The sequence below is a fragment of the Carlito syrichta genome, unplaced genomic scaffold (assembly GCF_000164805.1).
Source record: "Carlito syrichta isolate Samal-C Ts95f unplaced genomic scaffold, Tarsius_syrichta-2.0.1 Scaffold315356, whole genome shotgun sequence".
Taxonomy (NCBI): domain Eukaryota; kingdom Metazoa; phylum Chordata; class Mammalia; order Primates; family Tarsiidae; genus Carlito; species Carlito syrichta.
The window spans coordinates 201,501-227,909 of record NW_007259452.1 but is presented as its reverse complement, the minus strand read 5'-3'; the positions used below and the strand labels follow the sequence as shown (position 1 = coordinate 227,909).

At 46.4% G+C, this 26,409-nt stretch overlaps 2 protein-coding genes and 2 pseudogenes across 4 annotated transcripts in view; 2 read left to right on the top strand and 2 right to left on the bottom strand.

Moving 5' to 3' along the window:
- Positions 1-5,121, bottom strand: part of P3H1 (prolyl 3-hydroxylase 1) — a 20,357-nt gene extending 15,236 nt beyond the window's left edge. For both annotated transcript variants that reach the window (XM_008072600.2, XM_021706216.1), the window contains exons 1-2: positions 4,550-5,121; positions 497-649 (exon numbers count right to left, since the gene is read on the bottom strand). In XM_008072600.2, coding sequence (XP_008070791.2) covers positions 497-649; positions 4,550-5,014 — 618 coding nt within the window. In that variant the 5' untranslated portion in view covers positions 5,015-5,121. The remainder of the gene's footprint in view (positions 1-496; positions 650-4,549) is intronic.
- Positions 3,084-3,559, top strand: LOC103275193 (annotated as a pseudogene). The gene has a single exon (XR_505298.2). The product of XR_505298.2 is annotated as a macrophage migration inhibitory factor pseudogene (transcript).
- Positions 5,122-5,334: 213 nt separating the features above from the next.
- On the top strand, positions 5,335-12,308 carry CUNH1orf50 (chromosome unknown C1orf50 homolog). The gene is made up of 5 exons (XM_008072599.2): positions 5,335-5,428; positions 5,548-5,663; positions 10,337-10,423; positions 11,546-11,677; positions 11,986-12,308. Exons 1-5 carry the CDS (start codon positions 5,350-5,352, stop codon positions 12,160-12,162), a joined length of 591 nt encoding a protein of 196 aa, XP_008070790.1. The 5' UTR covers positions 5,335-5,349; the 3' UTR covers positions 12,163-12,308.
- A 3,879-nt stretch (positions 12,309-16,187) lies between these two features.
- Positions 16,188-17,508, bottom strand: LOC103275199 (annotated as a pseudogene).
- Between the last annotated feature and the right edge of the window lie 8,901 nt (positions 17,509-26,409).

Sequence of the window (26,409 nt, the reverse complement as noted above, 5' to 3'; positions counted from 1 at the left end):
TCATCTCTACAATAAATCAAAAAATTAGCCGGGTGTGGTAGCGCGCACCTGTAGTTCTAGCTACTTGGAAGGCTGAGGCAGAAGGATCGCCGGAGCCCAAGAGGTCAAGGCTGTGGTGGCCAGGGGCATGCCACTGCACTCCAGTCTGGGTGACAGAGTGAGACACCAACTAAAAAAAAAAAAATTATTTCCAAAGAAAATTTGAAGATATGAAAAAAGGCTCAAGACATCTGATCAAAAAGAATGACAAAAAATACATACATAATATACCACCATATTAGATGAAAAATTATATATGGAAGACTTAAAAAATAGGGCAAAATATCAACTACTGATTTCCTTAAGGTGGTCAAATTACAAATGATTTTCTGTTTTATACTTATCTATGCTTTTCCAATGTTGTACAATGAAAATTTATTACTTATGTAATCGTAAAACAACCTTGGTAAATATCACTTTTAAAAAAGAAAGAGAGAAGGGGATAAAGTTTTTTCACCATGTGGGGTTTGGCCTCAAGATCCTTGAAGTCGGCCTCCTTCACTCCGGACATGGTTTGGTAATAGTCCAGGTTCTGCCGCATCTCCATGTGCTCAGGATTGCCCACGAAGAAGGTGTGTGCTGCTGCCACAGCTTTCTCCAACTTGTTTATCTAAGATTGAAGCACGACAAGCTAATGCTCACATCCATACTCTGAAGGTGCATGTCCAGATGTGTGGCCCACATAAACAGGAAATCCTGGCCTCCCCAAGCCTTCCATTCAGGGTGCCCTGCCCCTGCCAGGCCCAGAAAACACACCTATGGCAGAAAGTACACACCAAAGATTAGAAACACAGTGCCCTGAGCAGATTTGCTGCTGTTTCCCAATGCAGGCTTAGCTCCAGCAGTCAAAGGCTCTATTTTAAAACAAAGGTCATACTGTAAGGGAGTGCTAGGGAAGACTGACTGCCTAAGTAATATATATGTGTGTTCATGATTCAAATGTAATGACTGGGTTAAAGAAAGTCCAAGGCTTGAAGGCTTAGGGGAAGGGAAGAAAGAGCAGTTAACAATTAGACTGTTCCTAAGAATATTCCTAGAAAATAATTTTTATTCATAATATAAAATCAAGTGTTTTCGAGACATTCAGGGAAAAGGTGAGTGGCTGAAAAATCCTAAGGTCCTTTACTAAACCCAGACATAAGCTCTTCTGACTCAAAGCTCAACAAATGACTATGAAGGCATCTGAAGGGAAAAATATACTACATGCTACAGTAAGGCCCACAGCAATGGACTCCAGCATATGCAAATAACACAGGTTCATAAGTAGAATCCAACAAAATAAATCACCGATTATCTAGGGATTAATTAACACCATGCAGAGCAACAGCAAATCTAGGTCTAATGACTCATTTGCTGGCTTTAGACAAGTTACTTAAAGCTTATTCTCTAAACTCAGTGCCCTAATCTGGCATCTGGAGATAGCACTCACTAGCTACCTCACAGGGTTGTTGGGAGAGTTATATGAGATATATATATATATATATGCAGTTTCTAACACATGGTACTGGGCACATATTAAGTGCTCAATTAAGGCCAGGCATGGTGGCTTACACCTAAAATCCCAGCACTTCAGGAGGCCAAGGCGAGAGGACTGCCTGAGCCCAGGGGTTCAAGACCAGCCTGGGAAACTCAGCGAGACCTTGTCTCTACAATAAATCCAAAAATTAGCCAAGGGTGGCAGAGCGCACCTGTAGTTCCAGCTACTTGGAAAGTGGAAGCAGAAGGATTGCCTGAGCCCAGCAGGTCGAGACTGGTGTGGCTGTGAGTATGCCACTGCATTCCAACCTGGGCGACAGAGTGAGACTCCAACTCAAAAAAGAAAAAAAAGTGCTCAATAAATGTTAGTGGTATGATTGACATGTTAAGAAGCATTTTTTTTCTTATCATTGGTACTAGTAAAGAAGTCACCCCTGGTAGGAAGACCCAAGGTAAATAATTCCCTATCTCTGTGCCTCAGTTTCGTTCTCGGGCTCTTCTCTTCCCTCCCCAACTCCAGCCTTCTTTAGTCCTTAAGCACGGAGACACCTAACCATCTTCTCTCTTGTGGACAAATGCCCACATCTCCTAATCCTGTTCCCTGACACTTTCTCCTTCCAAGGCTTATTCAGAATGGCTTCTACAACATGCATTCTAAAACCCAAATCTGAGGACAGCTCCCTGAAGACTACAGAATTCTCTTCTTAATCTAGCCTCACTTTTCTAGCTTCCTCTCCTGTTGCTCCTGACACACATTCTCACACCCCAATCACAATTGACTCTTTCCCTAAATGCATCATGCTTTGGTTCTCATCCTTCCTCTCTCCCTAGCAGTATTTAGGATAGCCTTCAATGTCATCTTTTTTTGAGTCAGAGTCTCCCTCGTCACCTAGGCTGGAGTGCAAGGGCACACTTACAGCCACTGTAATCTTGACCTGCTAGGGTCAGGTGATCCTCCCGCCTCAGCCTTCCAAATAGCTGGAACTACAGGGGAACACCACCACGTCCCGTTAATTTTTTTGATTTATTGTATAGACAAGTCTCGCCATGTTGCCCAGGCTGGTCTCAAACTCCTGGGCTCAGGCAATCCTCTTGCTTTGGCCTTCCAGAGTGCTGGGATTACAGGCGTGAGCCACCGTGCTCAGCCAATGTCACTTCTTTGAAGTCTCTCTAATTTCTCTGAGACAAAGCTAGATTCTCCCTCCCTTGTGCTCCCACAGCCCTGTGTACATGCCCTGGTAGTAGCCCTTATGACAATGATTCTTAACAACAAAGCAAGACAAAGCAAAGAAAAAGTCAAAGCATTTTAACTATGTACAATAAATGGAATGTGTAGGTATTCAATAAATGTTTGTCAAATAATTTTAGGAAGCACTATGAAGTGACATGACCAAGGACGCCCAATTACGTTGATTACAGGCCCGATACTCTTCTGAGTAACTAGGAGGAATGAAGGGGAATAAATATTCTAAATATTGCTAGGGAGAGAAGAGGATGAGAACCAAAGCATGATGCATTTAGGGAAAGAGTCAATTGTGATTGGGGCATCAGAATGTGTGTCAGGGAGTCACGTAGCTCCGGTTCCCGAGCAGCGGCAGCGGTGCGTGCGTCTTTGCTTCTGCCCGGCTCCCGCCGTTCATGCCGATGTTCGTCGTGAACACCAACGTGCCTCGCGCCTCCGTGCCGGACGGGTTCCTTTCCGAGCTCACCCAGCAGCTGGCACAGGCCACGGGCAAGCCGCCCCAGTACATCGCGGTGCACGTGGTCCCGGATCCGCTCATGGCCTTCGGTGGCTCCAGCGAGCCGTGCGCGCTCTGCAGCCTGCACAGCATCGGCAAGATGCGAGGCGCACAGAACCGCTCCTACAGTAAGCTGCCATGCGGCCTACTGGCCGAGCGCCTGCGCATCAGCCCGGACAGGGTCTACATCAACTACGACGACACGAATGCGGCCAACGTGGGCCGGAACAACTCCACCCTCGCCTGAACGCCGCCCCGCCCGCCCTGGCGCCGCCCTGGTCCCGCCGCAGGCAGCCTTGTGCCTACCTGCCTCCAGCCACACCCTCCCCAGCTCCCGGCCTGAAGAAATAAACGGTTTAGAGACCAAAAAACAAACAACAAACAAACAAAAAAGAATGTGTGTCAGAAGCAGGAGAGGAGGCTAGAAAGAAAGTGAGGCTAGAGTCAAATCTGAGGTGGTTCCCAAGAGTCTCTAAGCCTCTCTTCAGATTGAACGGAAGGTCTGTTAAACTATAGAATAGATACTCAGCACAGCTCCTTCTTTTTTCCTCCCCTAAATAAAATGCGAGTAACCATAGCATTTACCTCAAAAGATATTGTGCGGATCAGGACAAATGAGCTAAAAAACAACAACAAAAATGCAAACCGCAAAGTGCTTAAATCAGTGCCTGGAAGTATACGCTACTCTATCATCATCATCATCATCACCATCACCAAAACCACACATGCCTGGAGTGCTCCAAGTTCATTTGTACACTTCGACATATGGCAGTCTGGCATTCCTAAAAATATATGTTTTCTTTGGAAACCTTATAGACTAGCCAGAGGGTCCCCCACGGGGAGGGCCAGAGTGTCCCTACTGGCGACGTGGCAATCCCGCGTCCAATGGCACTTTTCCAGCCGCAGGAAAAGTGCCATTGGAAAGCAAACCGGAAGGAAGACACAGTAGACCGTCCTAGCGTCTCACCAGGACACTGACAATGAAATCAGAATGGGAAACCCAAGTTGCCACTTGAATTCCCTCAAGGAGCCCTTCGGAGGAATAAAACGGCCATGCGTTTTACTTGGCGTGGCCCCTAACCCCAGCCTGGACCTCTGGAGTTAGCATCTGCCCAGGCGAGCAGGGCGAGGCAGGTCTCCCGGCAGGATCCCCGCTCTCTCGGGGTCCAAGGAGAGCGCCCCAGCTAGGACGCCATTCTCCCCTCTCTGCGGACACTTCTAGAAGCTCCCCGGGTCGCCTGCACACACTCCTTTCCCCGAGAACCCCGGCGGCCCGACTCCGGGCAGGTCTGCACCTTGAAGTAGGCGACCTGCAGATAGTTGTACGGGCTTCGCTTGCGAAACTCCAGCTCCACGTCTTCGCTGAGCGAGGGGGCGGCCGGCTGCCCGAGGCAACGGCGCAGGCAGGCGGCGCGGCGCAGCAGGCCCCCGAAGAAGCGCAGGTCGTGCAAGGCGGCGGCGCCCGAGGCCTGGGTCAGGCTCGGGGGCGCGCCGGAGTCCAGCTCCCACGGGAGGTCGGCAGCGCAGTGGGTGCGGCAGCGCAGGCGAAGGGCGCGCAGGGCGGCCCGGGAGCGCAGCGCCCGCTCCATGCTAAGGACCACCCCGGCCCAGTCCCCGCGCGCGTAGGCCGCGGTCCCCTCGGCGAAGAGCAGATCAGGAGCCACCATGTCCCATTCGGCCTCGGACTCGACCTCGGCCCCGGAGGAAGCGGCGGCGACAGCCAGCAGTGAGGTCAGCAGCTTCAACGCGCGTGCCGCCATCCCCTCCTCAGACTTAACGGGACCGCTTGCCACCCGCCACGGAGGCCGGAGTCCCACCTCCGGAGAAGCCCCGCCCCCGGGTGAAGCTCCACCTCCCGAGTCGGGCTGCGCATGCTCAGGAGGCTTGTACTGCCTCTTTCGCTTTCAACCAATTCGAACCCTGCCCCTGTGCGGGAAACCTGTGCGACAGTCGGAGCCACGCCTTCGAACTCTGGGTGTGCTCAGTAGCTCTCATGCCCATTGGCCAAGGAATACGGAAGCTCCGCCCACGCACCTTTGTGCGCACGCTCTGGAGACTCGCACTGCCAAGGTATTGGGGGGAATCAGGCGCTGTCATGGAGGACGCGGCAACATCGGGGCAGACGGAGGGCGCCCCGGAAAGTCTAGAAGTGCAGTCGGCGGCAGGTCAGGGTGGTATACAGGGCGGGAGTCAACCGGGGGAAGGAAGTCCTCGCGAGGCACCTCGTCTCCGGGGCTCCGCGGGAGGCCGAGGGCGGGAGCTCACGGCCTGTGTTCCTGGGTGTGTGTCGCAGGAGCCCTGGTGGAGTTTACCCCGAGCCCCGGCGGCCTGTCCCTGGTGAGCCCCTACCACGCCTGCCGGGTCGGGGACCCCTTAGACCTCGTGGGGCTCGCACAGCAGGTGCAGAAGGTGAGGAGACGCGACTCGGAAAGTGAATAACCATCTTTGTCTACGTTTTGCTTTGCGTCTTCTGGCTCCGAACTCACAACCAGTTTGTGTGTGTGTGTGTGTGTGTGTGTGTGTAGGGGGTTAGTGTGTGTGTGTGTGTGTGTGTGTGTGTGTGTGTAGGGGGTTAGCATTTGTTCTTGTCTCCATTTAACAGACGAGGAAAGCCGACTGTCATTGCGAGTCGGTGGCCTGTGTGTGTGTGTAGGTGTGTGTGTGTGTGTGTAGGGGGTTAGCATTTGTTCTTGTCTCCATTTTACAGACGAGGAAAGCCGACTGTCATTGCGAGTCGGTGGCCTGACTCGATCTCTTATTCTGAGATCAGAGTCTCCTTCAAGTGCAACTTGAGTGACCATAATATCCCTTCGTGGGAAGGTTTGCACAGCGCTTCCAATGTACTTTACTTCATTTGCTCTTTAGGACAGCCTTGTAAGGTAGGCAGTACAGAAATTATTCTTCCTATTTAACACGTGAAGGTGTTTCTGGGGAAATTTCAAGATCACTCTAACCCAAATTCTTTAGAGATACTTACTCCACTTATTTTAAACTGCTTTCCATAAGATCTTTATTTGTTACCGAGAGCATGTGGAATTTAACTAGACATCTAGGAGGGCAAGGTCTAAGTTTTGTCCAGTGTCCTCATCCACTGGGCACAGGATTCCCAAGTTCAGTGCTTAAGCATGGATTGCCAAAATAAGTGATATAAGGAGAAAATGTGAAATCATGGGAAAAGCACTGGAAGTTTGGACACATGAATATTAATCCCATGTTTGATATTAATTTGCAGGCAGATTACTTCTCTCTGGTCTTCACCTTTATCTTTAAAATGAAGGGCTTGAAGTAGGAGAGCTCCTGCATCTAAAGCTCTGACATTTTTCAGTGAAAAACCAAATATGTTCTTATCTCTTACCAAGTCCTCCAACTGTAGAACCCTCTTCAGATGTAGAGCCCTGCTGCTTTAAAGCTTATGATATCCACTTATCCTTGTGTATGCTATCAGATTTGGCCTTGATTACGTTCAAAGGTCTTTGTTTTACTCAAAAATATTTAATAATGTGCTCAAATTCCCTCACATGAACATCTCTTTTTTTTTTAATTAAGAAAAATTCAAATACTTAATTTAAAACCTATGCCTTCTTTTTAGAGAACTGGGGAGCAAAGTACAATTTTCCTGGGTTAGGAGACTATCATGTATCTTTCTAATCAGATCACTCTTAGTGGGAGGCAGGCTGCCAGGGACAAAATCTTGAGCAAACAACATATTCGTATGTTACTGAGTGACTACCGTGTTTATACAATGATCTGAACCAAAGAAAGAAGGAACATAGCTTTTGTCTTTTATCCTATAATCTAGTGAAATATAGAGGATGCATTATTATGCTGCCTCCTTTTCTCCAACATAATCAATCTTTGAGAAGCTGAAGAAAAAGCATTCCGGAGACAAACTGAATCAAGTGTAAATATTAAATACTCTCTGAAATGTACTTTTTAGCAGAAGTGACCACTGAAATTTCGCTTAGGTATTAGTGTGTGTTCAGAAAGCTCAGGAGGCCTGGCATTAAGGAATGCATTTTTTGAATCAGACTGATTTGTGTTCACATCCTTCAACTGCCATTTATTAACTGTGAATACTTGGACAGGTTGCCTCACCTCTTGAGTCTTAATTCTTTTTTTTTTGAGTTGGAGTCTCACTCTGTCGCCCAGACTGGAGTGCAGTGGCCGCTTCCAGCCACTGCAGCCTCGGCCTGCTGGGCTCCGGCGAGCCTTCCGCCTCAGCCTTCCAAGTAGCCGGAATTACAGGCATGTGCTACCACCCCGGCTGATTTTTTGATTTGTTGTAGAGATGAGGTCTCGCTGCCCAGGTGGGTCTCGAACCCGCGGGCTCAGGCAATCCACTCCCCTCAGCCTCCCAAAGGCGCGGGATTACAGGCTGAGCCACCGAACCCGGCTTGAGTCTTAATTCTTAGGATGAGAAAGTGAGGTTATCATCTCCAGCTTGATAAAGATGTTGTGAGAAGTACATGAGATAAATGTAAAGGGTCTCAGAGAGGTTGGGGCCATAGTTAGTGCTTAGTAATTGTAGGTATCCTTCTCTTCCTTTCTTTTTTTAAACTAAGCTCTTGTTTACAAGGAACAAAGTTATTGCCACCACCTGAAGATCATGAAGATTTATAAGACCACCCCTAACCTGGAACTACCCTAGCTCTAGAAACACCTACTCTCTCATTGGCCATACGTCTCCTGCTCCTTTCATTTGTCCTTTGAACAAAATGCAAATTCTTTTACTATAGGCTACAAGGCCCTGTATAATCTGGACTCTGCCCTCTCTTTTAAGCTCACTCTGTACATTTCTTCTCACTAACTATTCTTCAACTGCATTGGCCTCAGAAATTCCTGGAAGCTTTTTTCCAGCTTTTTGCATGGCAGGGCTTTTCCTTCCCTGTAGAACCAAGTCAAATGCCACTTCTTAGTGAGACCTTTTTGTCTGAAGAAGGCCATACCTCATTTGACCCAAATGACAGTATTAGTAAATTGAATTTGAATACCTCTAGGCTACATAGGTATTCCAATTGGTGCAGTCTTCACCACTCTGTATTATTAAACCACCTACTTCATTTATTTTTAACCTGCTTTTACCACATAAGTGTGGTTTTTTCCCTTTTATAATAGGGTATAATTATTTTGAGTACATATAATACTAGCTTTTAAAAAATTCTTTATTTTTTGGTATCGGCATTACCAGAGTTGTGCTGTGAAATATGGTAGCCACTAGCCACATTTTTCTGTTGAGCATTTGGATTGTGTGGTTAATATGATTGAGGAGTGGAATTTTAAATTCTATTTGATTTTATTTAGTTTGAATTAAAAATTTGATAATTAGTTCAGTTATTGGAACTCAGGTATATTGAAAGAATTTAAGTATGTGAATCAACTTTTTCAACTATAAATTTTATGAAATCTAAATACAGATCAAGTATTTCTGATGAAAATTTAGCTTCCAAATTCAGCTGTGAGTATAAAATAAACATTGCATTTTGAAGACAATATAACATGTAAAATATCTCAGTAACAATTTTTAAAATGTTGATTATGTGTTGAAATGAAAATGTTTTTGATATATTGGGTTAAATAAAATATATTTTAGAATTAATTTTACCTATTAATATTTATTTTTACAATTAACATGGCTATTAGAAAATTTAAAATTTTTTATGTGACTTGATTCATATTTCTCTTGGACTGTATTAGACTGTCATCTTGATGAAGGCAGGGACTTCTCTTTCCTGTTTGCCAGTGCCTACTCTGGTGTCTGATACATAGTAGTTGCTTAATGCATTTTTGTGGGATGGACATGATTGTTTCAGCTTACTTATATAGGTTTCTGTTTTCTCATTACACTGGCTTATACCTGAATTTTACCTTAATATTTCTTAATTCAAGTTCAATTTCCTAATTTTTTTTATTAATTGTGTACTATTGGAAGTTAATCAGCTTTTCTTAGAAGTAAGCTGGACATTTTTGACAGACTTCTGATGCCTAAGTGGTAGTCCTTCTCAGCACATGAACTGGTTACTCTAGGTTCTCCTAGCTTTGAGAATTATTTGATCTATTTAAGCTATTTCTGTTGCCTCCCGCGGGTGCAGTTGCACATGACAGGCAATCTTCAGTACGTTGTAACTTTGTCTCAGGTCTACATCATAGTGCAGTCTTTTGAAATGCATTTTTTTTTTTTTTTTGAGTTGGAGTCTCACTCTGTTGCCCAGACTGGAGCACAGTGGCTGCTCCCGGCCACCGCAGCCTCGACCTGCTGGGCTCCAGCGATCCTTCCGCCTCAGCCTTCCAAGTAGCTGGAACTACAGGCACACACTACCACGCCCGGCTAATTTTTTTTTTTATTTATTGTAGAGATGAGGTCTCTCCAAGTTGCCCAGGCGGGTCTCGAACCCTCAGGCTCAGGCAATCCACTCACTTCAGCCTCCCAAAGCTCGGGATTACAGACTGAGCCACCAAGCCTGGCTTGAAATACATTTTAAGTAACAATTAGGAATGCAAATATAAGTTAAAATTTAAGTAGTTGTGATATTAATAATTCAGCTGATTAATTGATTAACAGATACTTTCTACATGTAGCTAGGTTCATACATGAACAGATGATAAGGGCCATGTCTTTTGATTTTCATTGTAAGACCCATCCCTGATTTCAGAAGTGTTTAAACATGAGAAAATAAGTGGGAGACTTGAGAAATACATGGTGTAAGTCAGGTAAAGAGCAAGGGGAAAATGGATTAGATGGAGGAGAGGGCATATTCAATGTATTTGGTAGCATATTGGAGATCCAAAGAAGTTCAGTGTGGCTGGAATTCGGAGTAAAAGGGTGGAAGCTATGGGAAGTAAACAAGAAGGAGCACTTAATTCTGTGGTGCGGGGTTATGTCTTCGTGGGCTTCTCATAAGCAGTGCTACTTGAGTTGGGACCTTGGGATGAGTGAGCGTTTATGGGGCAGTGGGGAGAATGGGTAGAATATTTTAGGCACAAGCAAAGATGTTAACATAACTCTCTACATTGGGATCCAAATAAGAACATCATGGAAGTCTTTTCCTCTTTAACCCCACAGTTCCATTTTCTCTCACCTGCAGGCTGATGAATTCATACGAGCAAATGCCACCAACAAGCTGACAGTCATAGCCGAGCAAATCCAATATTTGCAAGAACAAGCCAGGAAGGTAAGGAATTACTTTTAGGCAGGTATTCTTTTTTTTCATTTAGTTAACAAGATTGGCTGACCTTGCATATAATCATTGTAACTTGTCTTCAGTACCTCTTAGAAATGTAGGGGTGTTGAGCAAAATAGAAGGAATAAGCCTAAGAGGTTAAGTATAAGTTTTTTGTTTTTTGTTTTAAACCAAAAGAATGTTCAGTGAGGTAAAATACTTTAAGGGAGAAAAATATTTTCTTCTGGTCAGGCACAGTGGCTCACGCCTATAATCCCAGCACTTTAGGAGGCTAAGGTGAGAGGATTACCTGAGCCCACGGGTTTGAGACCAGCTTGGGCAACTTGGTGAGACCTCATCTCTACAATAAATCAAAAAATTAGCCAGGCATGGTGGCATGTGCCTGTAGTTCCAGCTACTTGGAAGGCTGAGGCGGAAGGATCACCTGAACCCAGCAGGTTGAGGCTGTGGTGGCTGTGAGCATGCCACTGCACTCCAGCCTAGGCAGTGGAGTAAGACTCCAACTCAAAAAAAATTTTTTTCTATTTTATGGAGGAAAAGTACTTACCACAGAAAAATAGGAAAGAAACTTTAAAACCACCCAAAGCCAGCAATGCTCTACATATAGAAATACAATTCTTCTAAAGGCATTTTTACAGCATAGTAGTATAGTCTAAGTTTTGTTTCTTCAGAATAATCTGGATTTTCAGTAGTGATTCATTGCTATGAAAGACCAAGATCCTAAGCATTGAACAATTTCTTTTTTTTTTTTTTTTTTTTTAGAGACAGGGTGCTGGAGTGCAGTGGCACAATCATAGCTCATTTTAGCCTTGAATTCCTGGGCTCAAGTATTCTTCCCACCTCAGCCTCCTGAGTAGCTAGGATTACAGGTGTGTGCCACCATGCTCAGCTAATTTAAAAAAAATTTTTTTTGTATAGACAAGGTCTCTCTATGTTGCCCGAACTGGTCTTGAACTCCTCAAGCAGTCCTCCCACCTCAGCCTCCCAGAGTGCTGGGATTACAGGAGTGAGCCAGCAAACTCAGCCAATTTCTCAATTTTAATTGAGCTGATCATCAAATACGGGTACCCGTTACCTCCTGTACCTAATTTGTTGCATCTCTGTGGTTCATAGGTACTGGAAGATGCTCGCAGAGATGCCAACTTGCACCATGTAGCATGTAATATAGTGAAAACACCTGGCCACATTTACTACCTTTATAAACGGGAGAGTGGTCAGCAGTATTTTTCCATTATTTCTCCAAAGGTAAGATCACTTATTCTACTCTAGCCTTTGAGAAATTCTTGGCATGTGTGTGTCAAAATGTAGATGTGCATTTTGGTTTCCTAGAACATTGAGGATGATGTGAGCCCAATATGACTCTAAAAAATATACAAGTACTTAAATTATTTCACTCATTATCTGTTAATGGACGGATCTGGTGTGTGATGTACTGCTTGGTTCTGACTAGTGTGAAGTGAAAAGCCCAAACAGAAATTGTGGTATAAGTAGCAAATGAGCTCATTTTGTACACAACTCACACTGATCAGAACGGACTCCTTTGCCTTCTCTAGGAATGGGGGACAAGTTGTCCACATGACTTCCTTGGTGCCTACAAGCTACAGCATGACTTGTCCTGGGCTCCATATGAGGAAATAGAGGAGCAAGATGCTCAAATCAGCATAATGGACAAGTTGCTGAGCCAGCAAGTGACCCTGCCTCATCCACTGAACCCAACTTCCAGGGACTGACTCACTGAGAGTGGGCTCTGACAGCTCTCACAACAAGAACCTGGCTGTCACCTTATCGCCCTCATTGTTGCCTATATGGGAGGTGTCATGAGAATTGAGGGTGAATCACCGAACTTCTTGGAAGGAGACACTGTGACTATAAATGTGGTTGTTACTACTTTTAGTTTGGACGATAATGAATCATCACATCACTCTCTTTGGGGATCATCTCTGGGACACAGATACCTAACCAGGCAGTTTCAGAATACTGGCCAGTGTACTTTTCTTCATCTCCATCTGTTCTTTCCTTATAAAGCATTAGAGAAAGAAGAGTTTCTGTTTTCCACAAAAAGCTTGGTGGATCATATTCCAAAGAGGACTGTTTTCATTCTTTTTACAACTGGAAGTGTTTAAGAGTGGGTTTGAGGCTGTCTCACAGTTGGTGCAGCCAGCTTCAAATTCATCTGGGAACAAGAATGTTGGATAATGAAGGATGATTTAAAAAGAAAAAAAAAAACTTGGCTGGACAGAAAGTTTGTGCTTCTGGAGTTTCTGTGCTATTGATGAGATTTGTCTTGCCCCTTCTGCTCTTTCTGCCTCACTAGAGTGACTAGAGAATCTGAGGCAGTAGCAAAGGCCAGGTTTGGCGAGGGACAGCTTCAAAACTCAAGAATTTTAGACTTGGAAGAGACGGTAAAGGCTGCCACTAATCATATGAATCCACTCTGTAGTCTCCGAGGAGGAGATCCTGAACTCACTTACCTGAAGCAGAACTAACCCATTAAAATGGCAACTTAAAAACATTGTGAAAGGAAGTAGGACGGTGGAAGTGAGAAACAAAAACTGCCAAATTATTGATTGAGTTAACTCAGACTGAAACTCATTTTGACCAAAATTATTCAAGAACATAATGGGCTTTAGGCTAAATTACTCTACTTCTTATTCTGACAGGGCTCTTTTAGGATTCTACCTTATTACCTCTCTGTTCAGCAGAATTAACTACATTTATAGCATATCCAGCATGGCTGTACTTCCCTCAGTGCCATATAATCTATGGCACTATGCTATAAATGGAGTGACAGATGTGTACTTGAGCCCACAATTGACCAAGTTTCTTTCTGGGGATGGATGTTCCTCATGCTGATCAGATTGGTAATACCCTAACTCCATCCTGGTGTTCATGGCCTTTCCCTATAAGCTGCGTTCCTTGTGAGCTGTAAATGGTCCACCTAAGGCCTAGCACAGTATAGTGCTAGAATCTAACAAGGTCACACAGGTGGATACCTGGTCTCTCAGTTCACATGGGGATGTTTTGTGGAATCAACTGCAAAAGCCTCTTGCTGGGGTGCTGCAGAGCTGGAGGGAAGAGACATTAGTGGTACAGTTGATTCTGACTACAGGAAGTTTTCCAGGTTTTCAGAAGGTTCTGGCCTGCATGACGATGACACTTTTTTTTTTTTTTGAGTTGGAGTCTCACACTGTCGGCCAGACTGGAGTGCAGTGGCTGCTCCCGGCCACCGCAGCCTCAACCTGCTGGGCTCCGGCAATCCTTCCGCCTCAGCCTTCCAAGTAGCAAGAATTACAGGCGTGCTACCACGCCTGGCTAATTTTTTGATTTTTATTGTAGAGATGAAGTCTCGCCTGCCCAGGCGGGTCTCGAACCCATGGGCTCAGACGATCCACTCACCTCAGCCTCCCAAAGGCACAGGATTACAGGCTGAGCCACCGAGCCTGGTTTCACTTTTTTTTTTTTGAGTTGGAGTCTCACTCTGTCGCCCAGGCTGGAGTGCAGTAGCACACTCACAGCCACCCCAGCATCAACCTGCTGGGCTCCGGTGATCCTTCCACTTCAGCCTTCCAAGTAGCCGTAACTACAGGTGCCTGCTACCATGCTGGTTAATTTTTTATTTATTGTAGAGATGAGGCCTCGCCAAGTTGCTGGGCTGGTCTTGAACCCACGGGCTCAGGCAATCCACTCGCCTTGGCCTCCTGAAGTACTGGGATTACAGGCTGAGCCACTGAGCCCGGCCTGGGATGACACATTTTGAATAGATACTTTATTATCAAATATACAAATTACCCTAGACTTAGTGGCTTAAAATAACACATTTATTATTTCATAGTTTCTATAGGTAGAAATATAAGCACAATTGCTCTGGGTCCTCTGCTTCAGGGTGTCTAGGAAGCCTGCAAGGCTGCAGTGAAGTTAGTGGTGAGGCTGGATTCTCAACTGAAGCTTGACTGGGCAGCAATGTGCTTCCAGGATAACATATATCATTGGCAGAATTTCAGTTCCTCCAGGGCTGCTGTCCTGAGGGGCTGCATTCCCCAGCCATTAGCCGGAGGATGCCCTCAGTTCTTTGCCACATGAGCCTAGCAACATGGCAACTTTCTGTGTCAAAGTGAACAAGGATAAGAATCTGCTAGCAGGAAGTAAATTACGGTCTTATATAGTCCAATCATAGGAGTAGTGACATCATTTTTGCCATATACTGTTGATTAGAAACAAGTCACAGCAACCTCTTTGGGTTCCCTCTCACTGTGGGAGCTTTTCTGTTCTCAATAAATCCTGCTTTCTCACCTTCAAAAAAGCAAGTCACGAGGCCACTCCCTACCTGAAAGCTTTTTTTCTTCTTTTGTTTGGAATATTGTCTGCTTTTCTCCTATTTCACTGACTGCACCTTCTCTGTCTCCTAACCCTCTTCTTCCCAACACCTACCTCTAGGGCCAAGTCCTTGACCCTCTCCTCCTTGGCTCTCCTAGGTGATCTCATCCATTCCCAAGGCTTTATTTATTTATTTTTTTAACTGTTTTTCTCTTTTATTACATAATGAAACATAAAAACTGACAGAAACTAGTTAGTATATTTTGGCTTATAAAACAAACCAGTTTAGAGTGAGTCTGAAGACAAATACCTTGAAGTGTTATTCTTCCTCCTTAACTTTTCCACCATCTGCTACCAAAACCAAAGCAAACCAAACACCAAAACACATCTATCCACTACTTAAAACATAATTCAAATATTAACAACTAACATTAATAAGCATTTACTATGTGGCAGGCAGTGTCTGAAGTAACAGACGGGAAGCCAGCATTTAAACTCCGGCAACCTGAATCCAAAGCCCTTACTCTATTTTATCAGTTTATAAACTGTAATAGTTACCATCTTTAGAACTCTATCTTCATCCCATATGTCCTTCCAACACTTCCATTTCTTTCTGCTACCTCAAATAAGTAAAACTTTCTTCAGCTCTTATCTTCTCATTAGTAAATAAGAATCCCATTTTTTAATGGCTCAAGCCCAAAACACTGTAGTAATCCATGACTCATCACTATCTCTTACTTGCAACATCCTAATCCACTGGCAAATACTCTTGGTCCCATCTTTCAAATATCCAATTTGCCCATGTCTCAACTCATATGCTCCCTTTTCGGTTAGGTATTCCTTGTCTAGTCTAAATAGCAATAACCTCGTTTCTATTTTGTTTCTTCATAGCATTAATCTAATATTCCTTCTATATATATATATTTTTTAATCCTGTGGTTACCTTTATCCCCTCACTCATATCCCATAGAATGTAATCTTCACAGGGGTAGGAAATTGGTCTCTCTTGTTCAATACTACAGTAATGATCAGAATGTAGTAGGTGCTCAATAAATATTTGTTGAATTTAAGATATTTCTACCAGGCCAGGCTTGGTGGCTCAGCCTATAATCCCAGCACTTTGGGAGGTCAAGGTGAGTGGATTGCCTGAGCCCACTCAGTTCGGGTTTGAGACCTGCCTGGGCAACTTGGCGAGACCTCGTCTCTACAATAAAAAAGTTAGCTGGGTGTGGTAGCATGTGCCTGTAGTTCCCACTACTTGGAAGGCTGAGGCGGAAGGATCGCTGGAGCCCAGCAGGTCGAGGCTGCGGTAGCCGGAAGCGTGCCACTGCACTCTAGTCTGGGCGACAGAGTGAGACTCCAACTCAAAAAAAAACCAAGAAGATATTTCTACCAAATAGAAATGTACATTACATATAATTCATCAAGTTGAAAACCACAATCAGAAAAATAAGCTAATAAATAAAAGGCAAATAAGAGTTTTTGAAACCCAATCCTTTAAATACAAGATCACATTTACAGTTTCAAGATCTTCACATTTCTGCAAGCAACATTCACAATATCCTTCTTTTTCTTTCAACTGGAGTTGAACTGGGGTTCCACCATCCGTTTGAATTCTTAGTTTAACCTGAGTTTGCTTCTGGATGCTTGATGGCTTGTGTACATCAAATGAACTACAGGGCTTCTGAATAGAATAATTTTTAAAAGGCATATTGGTCAACTGAAGATAAAATGGCCTATAAAGTTGGTTCATATCTTCCACCTTTACAAAAGGCTTTTTGAGTCTTCCTGTTCTTGTTTTTTGTACACCAATACCAACTTTTCTCCCCACATCTCTTACAGAAGTAGTTGATTTCTTGAGTAAATGCAATTCTTTTTTCTTTTGTTCAGTGTTGTATCTAATGTCATCAATATGAAGAATTTTTACTCCCCATGACAAGGCATTTGATAATATACTATTTGAAGAAATAAAATCATGGTCCTTGATAGCTTTTTCAACTAATAATTTTCCTCTGCTTAAACACACTGTGTCTGGTGACTTAAAGGCACTTCCATCATGGCTGGGATGAGGTGAAGTGGTTTCTGCAGAATTCTGGACTTAGTACAGGAGAAATCCAACCCAATGTTTGTGCAAATTTAGCTTCCTTTTTATTTGAAATAAGATAACTGATATCTTTGCTGAGAAATTCTTCAACTTGCCATCCTAGATCCTTAATATTCTTTTGCAATTTTTCAGATATGGTGACAGAAGGTAAGTCAGGGTAAAACACTTTTCCCCAAAGTGGCTTATATTTGGATTTTTCTGGTCTATTATCGGTTTTCAGAGATTTCAAAGATGGTCTGTTTTTTTTCATTTCTGACTTGTATTCCACCCTGGAAATGTCCTTTGCTGTGGATCCTCCTGACTCCGGGGTTCATGGCACCTGCCTGGCACCTACATACTGGGTCCGGAGACGGTCCAGCGCTGGGCGGCCACGAAAACAGGGCTTCTCTGGACCTGTTGGCAGGACAGTCACCTCTCCCATTCTGCCGGTCATGGCCTCCACGCAGCAGAGCTGTGGTGTCTGTGTGCTGCGCTTCTGGGGCCAGATAGACTCCAAGGCGCAGAGGAGGAAGGCGCAAAGCCCAAGCTCATTCCCAAGACTTTTATGCCATCCATGTGCTGCTGACTCATGCACGTCTCCAGCCCTGATCTGTCCCTGAATTTCTTTTTTATTTTTTGAGTCAGAGTCTCACTCTGTTGCTTAGGCTGGATTGCAGTGGCATGCTCAGGGCCACCGTATCCTCTACGTGCTGAGCTCAGGTGATTCTTCTGCCTCAGCCTTCCAAGTACCTGGAATTACAGTGCGTGCCACCATGCCCAGCTAATTTTTTTATTTATTGTGAGATGAGGTATCGCCAAGTTGCCCTGGCTGGCCTTGAACCTCTGGGCTCAGGCAATCCTTTTGCCTCTGCCTCCCAAAGTGCAGGGATTACAGGCATGAGCCACCACACCTGGCCTATGTCCCTGAGTTTCACGCACACTTGTTTGTCCAGCAGCCTTACTTGACTCATAATCATTAGAAATTTAATGTGCCAAAATTAAACTCTTGAATTCACCCAAAAACCTGTTTCATTACCAGTCTTTTCTGTTTTCGTCAGCACCCGTCTCACACTGTTGCAGAGACTGAGGACCTATGCCAGCCTTGATTTTTTGTGTTCTCCCCATACCAGTCAGCAGGTATTCTCAGCTCCGCCTTCACAATACATCCCAAATATGACTGCTTCTCAACCACCCCTCACACCTGGGCCAGGCCGCCGGTGCCTCTAGCCTGGACTGATGCAGTAGTCTCCTAACTTGCCTTCTTGCTTCCATTCCCACATTCCTTCAGGCAGTCTCCACAGACTGTCAGCATCATCTTTTAAAACTATAAATCAGATCACCCCTATTTTAAAGCATCCCAAGAATTTCTGATTATACTTAGAGTAAAACCTAGACTTCTCACCAAGATGTGATGGGAGCTGCCACTTTCAGGACATGCCATGTTTCTGCGATGTTGACCTTGCTGTTCTTCCCATGCACCAAGCTCATTCCTGCGGCAGTCATTTACATCTGTGGTCCCATCTGCTCAGAACACTGCCCGTGGTTTGTGTCTTCTTGTCCTTTAGATCCCTGCTTGAGTGTAAGTTCTATGAGGACAGGCGGTGCTATATCTCTAACATCTAAAATAGTGCCTGACACATAATAGTGAATGACTGAGTGAATGACCACATGGATGGACATCTGTAGCTCTGTACTTAAATCCTACAGAGGATCTAAGTCAGTGCAGTTAATAGAAATATGTGAGCCACATGTGTGATTTAAAATGTTGTAGTAGCTACATTTAAAAAAAAAAAAAGTAAAAGCTGGGCTCGGTGCCTCAGCCTGTAATCCCGTGCCTTGGGAGACTGAGGTGAGTGGATTGCCTGAGCCCGCGAGTTCGAGACCCGCCCGAGCAACTTGGTGAGACCTCCTCTCTATAATAAATTTTTTAAAATTAGCTGGGCGTAGTAGCGTGCAACCTGTAAATTCCGGCTACTCGGAAGGCTGAGGCGGAAGGATCGCTGGAGCCCAGCAGGTTGAGGCTGCAGTGGCCGAGAGCGGCCGCTGCATTCCAGTCTGGGTGACAGAGTGAGACTCCAACTCAAAAAAAAAAAAAAAAGTAAAAAGAAACAGCTGAAATTAATAGCACTTTTTGGGGTTTTTTGAGTTAGGATCTCACTCTGCTGCCCACCCTGAAGTACAGTGGCACAGTCATGGCTCACTACAGCCTCAACCTTCTGGGCTCAGGCAATCCTCCTGCCTCAGCCTCCTGAGTAGCTGGGACTACAGACATGCACCACTGTGCCTGGATAATTTTTTAATATTTTTTTTTGTAGAGATGAGGTCTTGCTATATTGCCAGGCTGGTCCCAAACTCCTGGCCTCAAGTGATCCTCCACCCTGGCCTCCCAAAGTGCTGGGATTACAGGTGTGAGCCACTGTGCCTGGCCTTAATAGCACATTTTTTCTAACCCAGTTTATCAAAACTATTGCATTTCGGTAAATACTGAAAAATATGAGTTATTTTCCGTTTTTAAAAAGAATTTAAACTCATATATGTTTTATTCTTCCAGCACATCTCAATTCAGACTAGCCATGTTTCAAGTACTCAGTAGCCACACGGCTAATGCCTACCATTTTAGTGCAAATGTAGGTAGCCCAATTTACTGTTCTCCTCCTCTTCCTGTGAGATCTGAAATGTAGGAAGCTAGGAACTTCCAGCAGGGGGAGGAGGGCCTTTCTTAGTTTTTTCCCTTTCCTGAAGGAAGCTTTAGGGTATGTTCAGGCTAACAGATGTAGGATCGTATCCTTAGAAGAAGAAGAATTGTGGCTGGGCATGGTGGTTCACATCTGTAATCCCAGCACTCTGAAAGGCCAAGGAGAGAGGATTGCTTGAGCCCAGGTGTTCGAGACCAGCCTGGGCAGCATAGTGAAACCTTGTCTCTATTTTTAAAAAAGGATGATTGAGCTTCTATGCTAAGCACTTCATGTAATCTCACTTCAATTCCATTTTATAGATTAGACAATAGGTTCAGAAAAGCAAAATAACTTGTTCAAATATACACATCCGGTCAGTATTAGAGCTAGAATGTAAACTTGGGTTAAAGTTAAGCTGGTATAACCATTAGGCAACAGTTTTAAATTTGTCCCTTTCATGGCATGGAGGAATGAAGAGGAGCACACAGATGATGGAAAGAAGCTCCTTGACTCCTGGGCTTGCAGAACACCTCCAATTGCCACCATCCTGGTTCATCCTTGTGTCTCTCGGACACAATGGGTCTGTCTGGTGTCAGGCTATTTTCAAGTCTCAGCTCCCCTCATTATTGATGGTGTAATCTCCAGTTAAATCGGTCATCTGCTTCCTCACTTCCTCTTCTGTAGGAAGGACATTCTAACACCTTGGGCCACTGAAGAGTTTCATGAGAGGGTGATAATGTCTTACAGCACCTGGCACAGTACCTCTGTCTAGCAACCACTCAGGATGCCAGGTCCTATACTCCCTCCCTGCTTGCCAGGAGAGGCAGTATCACGCGATCCCCCCCCCACTCCGCCCTGTCCTTGGCATAGTCTCCTGTGGAATCCTTGATCCTTGAAGTGTTTCTGCTCCAGTTTAACATTAAGGTGGCCTGGAGCATGTGGGACAGGTGAAGGTGAGGGCCCTCCCTTCTCCTGGGGCCCGAAATCCTTCCAGAACTAAAAAGTCTCCTGTAGCACTCTATCCATCCAACTGCCAAAAAGCATACCCTCTGGAAGACTTGTACCTGCCCCTCTGCTGCTCTCTCCTTGGGATTAGGCCTCACCCCTCCTGAGCCGGCTCCTTTCCATCCCTTGTGCCTGGGGCCTGTCTCCTCTCCCGGCAGGACTGCAGATCCTTCCTCCACAGTGGCTGCCAGAATACCCTTTCTGAATCAACTTGACCTTGTCACCTCCCTACTTAAAAACGTATCTTCAAATTGAGTCCAAATCCTCCGTTTGTTATTCATCCAACTAATATTACTATGTGCCAGAATCATTCTCACAGGCACAATGAACCTGCCTCAAGGAGCCCGCACTGTAGGGGCCCCGAACAGGCTGAACCCAGCACTCCTTCACGGCCTCATCTTATCCAGCCCACCTCCCACCCCACGCACTCCGAGGAGGCGCGCGCGCGGGCGGGGGGGCTGGCGCTCGGCGCGGGGAAACGCCCCCTGCGGCTCTGGTGTCTGGCTGCGAAGGCTTCCCAGACGGGCCAGGACGCAGTCGTCCCCTCCCCTACACCCCTCGGCTCCCCGCCCCCTCACAGGACCTGGGCTCCCCTGGAAGTGGAGGGCCCTCTCCCCCCGACCCAAGACGCGCAGCCCCTCCCTGCTTTGCGGGATTGTGAGCGAAGAGCCAGGGCGAGCGGCCCGGGACCCCCGCGACCTTCCTTGCCTGGGCAGGACCCCCGCCGCACCGGACACCAGGAAGGACCGCGGGCCCCACCGCCATCTGGGATGTCTTGTCCCCAGGTGAGCATCCGCGGCGGGCAGAGGGGCGAGAAGTGCCCGCCCAGGGTGCTGCCGGCGACCCGCCCCGCTCCAGCTCTTCCCGTGGCGGTCCCGGCTGCGGCGGGCCAGGACGGCCCGGGTCGGGGGAGCGCGGCGTGTCCGGTCCCCAGGAGACCGCTCTGTGGGGGGTGGGTTTCTGGCCTCCAGGGAGGAGGTGGGGCGGGGAGGACGCGAGAGCAGCTTTGGCTGGAGGGAGAGCGGCGGCGGCGGCACGGTGACTCTGCCACGTGTGTCGCCTGCTGGAAAGCGCCACCTGGATCGTTTTCGCTCCTGCGAGGAGCAGGCACCTCCACTCGTTTCCCTTCGTTAGCAACCTCTGAGTCACACTCGGCTCTCCCCTCCTTCGGCAGCCACACTGTCAGGGTACCCTGCCCCTCCTCCTAGCTCAGGTCTCCCCCACTCACCAGCCTCATGGCTGGTCTCCTTCTCTCCAGGCTGTCCCCTCCAAGTCAGGCTCCACTCCCAACCCATACCTGACCGAGACTCAGCTTCCTTACAATTCAAGGTCGCATCTGCACAACACCGCCCACTACCTGTGGCCACCCGGGCAATGTCACCTCCAGTCATCCCTGGCTCCCCCCTGGACCCGGCCTCCTCCTGCTTTTGCACCTGTAATTCCGATAGCCAAGAATGCTTCCCCCCCAACTCTGTATTCATCCTTAGATATCCTGGAAAATGTCACCACATGAGTGAAACCTCTTGCCCCCACCCCAGATTTTCTGCCTCCACCCACAGCAGCCAGGACATCCCCTTGACCAACATAACACTTGTCCCTACACACAGCAGCCCTCTCTACTAGGCTCTGAGCTTCTTGAGGAGGGTGTGGCCTGGCTCTTGTTCTCTCTGTTCCCAGAACATAAAACCTGGCCCAGAGCCATCACACACACACACACACACACACACACACACACACACACACACACAAATTAAACGAGTAAATGTTGGGTGTATTGAAGGGTCTGGACTGTTGAATGTTCATCTGAGAAGGCTTCTTGGAAGTCACACTGAACAGGGTTAGATACAGAGTAGATAGGATTTGGTGCAGTGATCCTTGGGGATCACCTGAGTGATACTACATTAATCTAACAAACACTGAACAACTTCTGTTGTCAGACCCCATGCTGGGAACAGGGGACCTCGGTCTGCACTCAGGTTGTGTCCCCTGTCGAAACGGAGGAAGACAAGGTAGGCGAGGCCAACACAGAGTGCCAAGTATCACACGGTGAGCACAAAGAGACATGACCATACAGATGAGGGGCACCCAACAGGCTTCAGGGGGCGGGGCGGGGGGGGAATGTCAGAGAGGCTTCCCAAAGAGCAAAACCACGCAACCTGAGACCCAAAGGGAGGCCCAAGAAGGAGGTTAAGGGCACTGAGAGAGGAAGATGAAGTGCTGAGCAGGCCAGTGTACCAAAGGAAAAAGCTGGACCCCATGCTGATGGTGTCCAAGAAGCTGGGGAGTAACAGAGTCTACTCCTGCAGGCCAGCACTGTGCCAGGCCTCAGCTCTGACCTGCTCCTCTGAGATTTCTCTTACCTCATGGAAGGCTGAGCCCCTCTTCTCTACTCCCTCAGTAGCCAGACTGCTTTTCCTTTTCTGTGCAGGGTTGGATACCCCTGCTAGACTATGCTCCTTGGTCTTAATCTTCTCTGTATCCCAAGCACCAGGCACCAAATCTTGCTCCTGACTAAATGTTTGCTCAATGAGTGGATTGTTCCTTATTTCTGTGGATTTTTATAGCCCTTACTCTCAAGTCCACAACTTTTCTCACAGCTTGGACCTGTGCATTCTGCTGCAAAGAGCATTTAATTGGGAAAGAAGAGACCCAGTTCAAATCCTGGCTCCACCGTTTGCTGGCCAAGTAACTATCCTGAAACTCAGTTTCTCCATCTGTGTGATGAGATGCCACCACTAACAGAGTCTAAGGCTTGCACTCTGGGATGCCAGGAGGGTCAACAAATGAACTAGAAAGGTGCCGTGCTATGGGACAAAAGTGTAGTTAGAGAGACAGAGTGGAAACTATGGGTCAGTTCACCTGCTTTGCTATTGAGCTTTCCCAAGATGCTCTATCTTCAGCCCCTTTGTCTTCACCTCATGCATATGCTCCACCTACCTCCTGTCTCCCTTAGTCCAACTAGTGAAACAGAATGTAGGGACGGTGCTGTTCTGGGATGAGATCCAGAGCACAAGGTCCATCAATCCCAGTCTCTTCTGGGACTCCTTTACCTTGGGAATCTCTCGTCCCTCTCTCTTGTGCCCCAGGTCAGGACACCAGTTTCTTTCTGAGCCATGACCAGAGCTTCTCCCAGATAAATGAATTTTCCTGGAAGGATGTTACCAATTCCTTGTCCCTGGCCAACATAGTCCTGGGGCTCTTCTCCATCTTCTGCAGCTTCGGCAGGTAGGTCTGTGTCCGAGCAAGCTCTTACCAAGAGCTGGAACCAGTGGCATGAGGGAAGGGGAGGGAGAGTCTAGAGAGCCAGGCCCTGAGGCACAGGAATCGCCTGGGGGACAGGGGAAAGGGCAGTGGCATAAGAGCCAAGGGGCCAAGATCCTGGCCTCAGTTGTACCCCCACCAATCTGATACGTGACCCCTGCTAGATCACATTCCTGAGCCTGAGTTTCTTCTTCTGTAATAGGAAGAGCTTGCATTATGATCTCTGTAGCTCCTTCCAGCTATGGCAGTCTAGAATGGGTTTTCTTGAGAAAATCAAGATTCTGTTCTGGTGGTCTTTATACACTCCGTGGGTAGGCTACTTTTGTTTATATTTTCTTTTTTTTTTTTTTTTTGAGTTGGAGTCTCACTGTCACCCAGACTGGAATGCAGTGGCCACTCCCAGCCACCTCAGGCTCGACCTGCTGGTCTCCGGTGATCCTTCCGCCTCAGCCTTCCAAGTAGCTGGAACTACAGGCGCGTGCTACCACGCCCGGCTAATTTTTTTTTATTTATTGTAGAGATGAGGTCTTGCCAAGTTGTCCAGGCGGGTCTCGAACCCGTGGGCTCAGGCAATCCACTTATCTCAGCCTCTCAAAGCACAGGATTACAGGCTGAGCCACCGAGCCCGGCCTTGTTTATATTTTCTAATCATTAAATTAGAACATAAAACTTGGCAGAATATTTGAAATTAGTACTGTTCTAGAAAGTCTGAGACACATATATGTGCCCCCCAAAAGCTGAAAGCAAATTATATTTATTTCAACATGATTTGTATATATTTCTTTCTATAAGTGGAAACATATTTCAATGCCTTTGGGAAGTCAACTTTTAAGGATAAATCCTTTATCATTCAAATAACATCCTTCCAATCTATAACCATCAGCAAGTGTCTTCTTTCTGTACCTGTTTCTCATTCATAAAATAAGATGACTTTACCTGATGATATTTAAGCTTCCTTCCAGCTTGAAATTTTTATGACTCTCTAAGTCTAGGTTCTTGGAATCTACTAAAGTAAGACAGAAAAAAAATGCAACAGAAAATCTCTATCTTCTTAATTCAGCCTAATCCTACAAAAGTGTGGTTTTTATGCCATGATGATGGCCTGTATTTTAATTTAGCTTCAGTCTCCTTTAGATTCATAGGTCTGGGTCTAAACAAAGGAAATATTACGGCTATTTGGAGACAGCTGAGGTCTAGGGTCAGGCTCTCTTCTTCTGGTGGGCCACCTAAGCATTGCAATCAGGGTATAGACCTGGGAATGGGCCTCCTAGGGCAGCTTTGCTTGGGGGTATGGGGGCTGCCTTCAGAGGGACCTGGGAACATGTGCTAAACAAAGACACAGAATCGAGAATGTAGGGTCTAAAAGAACTCTTGGGAATCATGTTAGAGCATCAAATTATGGAAACAAGAACTGGTAGACCTGCAAGGAGAAATTGACAAATCTGCTATCATGGTTGGCGATTTCAACACCTCTCTGTCAGCAATTGACAGATCCAGCACATAGAAAATCAGCAAGGCTGGGCTCGGTGTCTCAGCCTGTAATCCCGCGCCTTTGGGAGGCTGAGGTGAGTGGATTGCCTGAGCCCACGGGTTCGAGACCCGCCTGGGCAACTTGGCGAGACCTCATCTCTACAATAAATCAAAAAAAAAAATTAGCCAGGCGTGGTAGCTCACGCCTGTAGTTCCAGCTACTTGGAAGGCTGAGGTGGAAGGATCGCCGGAGCCCAGCAGGTTGAGGCTGCGGTGGCCGGGAGTGGCCACTGCACTCCAGTCTGGGCGACAGAGTTGTAGGGGACATCTATAGACTACTTCATCCAACCACAGCAGAATACACATTCTTCTCAAGCTCACTTGGAGCTTTCACTAGGACAGATCACATTCTGGGTCGTAAAACACACCTCAACAAATTCAAAAGAATAAAAATCATACACAGAAGTAAGTTCTCAGATCATAAGGAATTAAACTAGAAATCAATTACAAACGATAGCTGGGAAATCCTAAAATATTTGTAGATTAAACAGCATACTCCTAAATGATATATGTATTAAATTAAAAGTCTCGAGAAAATTTTAAAATATTTTGAATAAAAGATAATGAAAACAGGCTGGGCTCAGTGGCTCAGCCTGTAATCCCAGCACTTTGGGAGGCTGAGGCGAGAGGATTGCCTGAACTCACGGGTTCAAGACCAGCCTGGGCAACTTGGCGTGACCTCATCTCTACAATAATTCAAAAAATTAGCTGGACATGGTGGTGCAGGCCGGTGGTTCCAGCTACTTGGAAGGCTGAGGTGGAAGGATCACCTGGGCCCAGGAGGTCGAGGCTGCGGTGGTCGTGAGCATACCACTGCACTCCAGGCTGGGCAACAGAGTGAGATTCCAACTCAAAGAAAAAAAAAGAAATAAAAACTAGCAATCTGCCGGGCTCAGTGGCTCAGCCTGTAATCCCGCGCCTCTGGGAGGCTGAGGTGAGTGGATTACCTGAGCCCGCCGGTTCGAGACCCGGGCAACTTGGCGAGACCTCATCTCTACAATAAATCAAAAATTAGCTGGGCGTGGTAGCGTGCGCCTGTAGTTCCAGCTACTTGGAAGACCGAGGCAGAAGGATCGCCGGAGTCCAGCAGGTCGAGGCTGCGGTGGCTG

Coding starts and splice junctions, on each gene's coding strand:
- CUNH1orf50 (XM_008072599.2), top strand. CDS start 5,350: ATGGAGGACGCGGCAACATCGGGGCAGACGGAGGGCGCCCCGGAAAGT. Junction 5,429..5,547: donor GTCGGCGGCAGGTCAGGGTG/GTATACAGGGCG, acceptor TGTGTGTCGCAG/GAGCCCTGGTGGAGTTTACC. Junction 5,664..10,336: donor TCGCACAGCAGGTGCAGAAG/GTGAGGAGACGC, acceptor TCTCACCTGCAG/GCTGATGAATTCATACGAGC.